This window comes from Carlito syrichta, unplaced genomic scaffold (assembly GCF_000164805.1).
Source record: "Carlito syrichta isolate Samal-C Ts95f unplaced genomic scaffold, Tarsius_syrichta-2.0.1 Scaffold309778, whole genome shotgun sequence".
Taxonomy (NCBI): domain Eukaryota; kingdom Metazoa; phylum Chordata; class Mammalia; order Primates; family Tarsiidae; genus Carlito; species Carlito syrichta.
Window position 1 is genome coordinate 196617 of NW_007253874.1, and position 4341 is coordinate 200957.

Consider the following 4341-nt stretch of genomic DNA (forward strand, 5'->3'; position numbering starts at 1 on the left):
CTGATTTTTTGATTTATTGTAGAGATGAGGTCTTGCTGCCTAGGCGGGTCTCGAACCCGCGGGCTCAGGCAATCCACTTACCTCAGCCTCCCAAAGGCGCGGGATTACAGGCTGAGCCACTGAGCCCTGTGCACGCATTGTTTTATTAAGCAAACATCAGTCCCCTGCTCTGTGTCAGGCATGATGCTTAGGCCCTCGGGAAGGAATGCTGATAGTGGTAAGTGGGGGTGGTGGTAACTGTTAAAAGGATCAGTGTTGGGGCAGGGGAGCAGGCCCAGGACTGGGGCATCCCCAAAAACGTGCGTGGTGCTCAGTGGCAGCTTCTCACGTGGAGTGACATGATGATTTCTTCAAATCTTGCTCCACTTAACCAGTTCTAAAATAGTTACTGCGTAGCACCCTGGGAATCTTCCCTGTGCCAGGTCCTGGGTTGGTTTTGCTTCAACAAAACTGAATGGGGCTAGGTGCAGTGGCTCATTCCTATAATCCCAGCACGTCTGGAAGCTGAGGTGGGAGGACTGCTTGAGCCCAGGAGTTTAAGAAAAGCCTGGGCAACATAGTGAGATGACCTCATCTCTACAAAACAAAAAAAAAACAAAAAATTAACTGGGCATTGTGGTGCAGACCTGTATTCATGAGGCTGAGGCGGGAGGTTGTCTGAGCCAAGAGGTCGACACTCCAGCCTGGGCGATAGAGTGAGACCCCCAACTCACACAAACAAAGAAAGCCAAATAGAGCCTGAATCTTCCTGTAAACAACTCTTAGTGCAGTGCAATGGTTTTTTTTTTTTTTGAGTCAGAGTCTCACTCTGTCACCCAGGTTGGAGTGCAGTGGCCCACTCATGGCCACCACAGCCTCGATCTTCTAGGCAGGTGATCCTTCTGCCTCAACCTTACAAGTAGTTGGAACCACAGGCTTATGCCACCGTGCCTGGCTAATTTTTTGATTTATTGTAGAGACGCAGTCTCGTCATGTTGCTCAGGCTGGTCTTGAACCCCTGAGTTCAGGCAATCCTCTTGTCTCTGCCTCCCGAAGTCTGGGATTACAGGCGTGAGCCACTGTGCCCAGACTTAGTGCAGTGATTTTTAATTTCTTTTGGCTTATGCATTTCTGTGAGACTCTGAAGGAAGTTGTGAATAGTTGCCCTAGAAAACCACATATACGCATACAATTTTGCATGTAACTTTAAGATCCTCAGAGACTGATCTTGCTCTCAGCCCCCAGTGGATTTAAGATCAAGAAACCTCTGCTCTGGTGGGAGATACAGATTCATAAATCACAAGCAAAATACAGCACAGTGTATACAGATAGAGAGAAGCTCCCAGACATTCTGGGAACCCAGAGAACCTGACTTGGGGCAGAGGAAACACTTGTTAAATTCCGTAATCCAGGACAACTAGGAATTAGCCAGGAAAGGAGGGGGGATAGGTATGGCCATTCACCAAGCTGCAGGTACTGCAGAAGGCAGGCAACCCTCCGGGAGCAGAGGGGGACTGAGTTGTGTGACCCAGGAGTTGCTGGCAGCAGATCCCTGACCCAGCACAGTGGATCTCGGCCCTCCAGGGGTCCTGAGACAGCCATGCCTGATGGCTGTGCAAGGCACTCAGTGTCCCACGTGTCATTGCTGCTCAAACTCCCAGCAGAAGCAGCACCTCCCTGTGTCACAGATGGGGAAACTGAGGCCCAGCCTGGGTAAGGGGCTGGCCTGGGGCCTCACTGTCAGAGTCAGCTGCAGCCGGATCCTGGGGCCAACCCTGCCCACTGGACCGACCACTTCTCCCAGGACCCCTCTTGGGAAATCTGTCCCAGGATCCAAATGTGTCCTCATTTGTGGGGCTGGAGGACCGTGGGGAGAGCTTCATTGGGGAGGTCTGGGTGACAATGGGGGGGGGTCGAAGTCAGGAGGTGGATGGATGCACTCACCTCTCGGATTATGCTCAAGGGTCTCTGGTCCCATGCATGGGGCGCCTCGTGACAGAAGATCGTCTGAAGGAAGTGAAAGCTGGTAAGTCATACCCTGGGGTGGGGAGACTTCAGGGGGCAGTGAGATAGGTTGGATCACAGTAGGTGATGGGGAGAAGGAAGGGATTTGCCCCAAGGCAAGGACCTGCAACTCAGTTCCGTTGTGCTTGTCTTTATCGGGGTGGGTACAGCATTAGGTCTCATGGGGTTACCAAGAGACAGAACATACAGCCCCACCCAGGGGATTACAATCGCCCAGAGGAAATGAGACTCGAAAGTTAAGCCCCCAAATCATTCAGTGCAGCAAGAGTAGTTCAGACTCATGAGGGGGGATGGAGTCATTTTGTAACTAGGGAACCTGATGGAGACAGTTTTTGATTCAGGCTTTGAAAGGTGTGAAGAATTTGGAGGGAGGAGATGCTAGCAGAGGGTGCCAGAGCCAAGGATGAGATTTGAGACCGACAGAGAGACCTGGTGTCAACCAGTGGCCTTTCCCCTCCCCATGACCCAGCTCTGGAAAACCTGAGACATGACCCAGAAGCATCAGTGTGCATCTGTGCAGCTGAGGCCCAGGACCACATTCTGGCCAGCTGCGGGCGGAACTACTGGTGGCCGCCACCCGAGTACACATGGGTGTGCGACCCGGCCACCACGCACCGCTGGAGCCCCAGCTGTGAGGACCTGCCCACCTCCCACAAGCGGCGCCCCTGGATCATGCAGGCACTGGGCTCCTGGAGGATGTCCTTGAAGTTGTGATGTCCTCGAGCCCCCGTCCTCCTCAGGTGGCCTAGACCCAGCCGGGCGCACTATAAATGCCATGTGTTTTACCTGTCTCTCCTGAGCGTGTCCTCACAGGAGATGCGGCAGGCTTGGAGCCACCATTCCTCTGTGTGACAGTTTGCACGAAGAGCATGACCTTCATCTGTCTATCCGGTCCCTTTGACTAACTGTGTACTGACACATAAAGTAAACAGTTTGATCCATGTTGGGAAACTGAGGTTCAGAGAGGTGAAGTGGCTTGCCCACAGCCACACAGCAAATCTGCTGGATGTCTCAGTTTCCCCTCCTTCACATTATAATAACAAAAGGAGATGATGATTTGGGTGGCCCTTAGGGGAAAGGAGGGGGAAAGAAGAGACAACCCCCACAACGTCATGCGTATCCTGGAATTCTGATCTCCTAGTCCCACCCTCGGTTTTTGCCCAGCAACTGACCATCACCGATTCTAGCGATATTTATGGAGCACTTAACCTGGGCCAGGCCTCTTCTGAGTACCAGTGATGAGAGAAGCCCAGCTTCAGGCCAGGCCCTGAGTAGTTCATGGTCTGATGCAGTGGTTCTCAACCAGGGGAGATTTTGACCCCCCCGGGGACTACTGAACCATGTCTGGAGACGTTTCTGGCTCTTACAATGTTGAAGGTGGGTGCTTTTATCATCTAATGGGTAAAGGCCAGGGTTGCTGCTAAACATCCTTCAGTAATTCCCAGGACAGCCCCCACAAAGAACGATCTATCCCAAATTGTCAAAAGTGTCAAGGTGGAGAAACTTTGGCCAAATGGTAAAGGCTGGGCATAATGAATGGCTTATGCCTGTTATCCCAGCACTTTGGGAGGCTGAGGCAGGAAGATCACTTGATGCCAGGCATTTGGTCCACATAGCAGGACCCTAGCTCTACAAAAACTTAAAAATTAGCCAGGCATGGTGGCTCACACCTGTAGTCCTAGCAATTCTGGAGGCTGAGGTCATGGGAGGATCACTTGAGCCCAGGAGGTCAAGGTTGCCATGAGCTATGATCATGCAACTGCACTCTAGCCTGGGCGACAGTGAGACCCTGTCTTAGAACACACACACACACACACACACACACACACACACACACACACACACACACACAAGACCCCAAACATATAAAGACACAGCAGAGTAGGTCAGCATGGGGATTGAAGTTACAGAGGCCAGCTAGGAGTTGGGGTGTCAGAGAAGGCTTCCTAGAGAAGAGACCTTCCCCACTCTGCAGGGGGCCTGAAAAAATGACCACATGGGGGCATATATGGAAGGGAACAGGGCACATGGAACCGGACCATCTGCGGTTATGTGGTATGATGGAGCCTACAGGTGGAAGGGAGAGGAGGGCAAGGGTCAGGCCACCAAGGCCGTGAAGATTGTGTTGAGGAAGGCGACTTCATCCTGAGGGAGCAGGGAGGCATTGTAGGTGCTAAGCACAGGAGAGATGCTGGCAGATTTCTGATTCAGAAAACTCCCTCGTCATGGGGATAAGGAACCCTCGGCCATGCTGGTGGGACAGTAGATTGGTGCAGCTATTCCAGACAGGACTCTGTCAGTATTCAGCCATATACAGTTCCTGCCCACCCGTGACCC

At 52.4% G+C, this 4341-nt stretch overlaps 1 protein-coding gene across 2 annotated transcripts in view; it reads left to right on the forward strand.

Annotated features, from left to right (window-relative positions):
• Positions 1-2795, forward strand: part of MROH7 (maestro heat like repeat family member 7) — a 77460-nt gene extending 74665 nt beyond the window's left edge. For both annotated transcript variants that reach the window (XM_021717487.1, XM_008067808.1), the window contains 2 exons: positions 1943-2005; positions 2474-2795. In XM_021717487.1, the coding sequence (XP_021573162.1) occupies positions 1943-2005; positions 2474-2718 (308 nt within the window). In that variant the 3' untranslated portion in view covers positions 2719-2795. The remainder of the gene's footprint in view (positions 1-1942; positions 2006-2473) is intronic.
• Positions 2796-4341: the final 1546 nt, after the last annotated feature.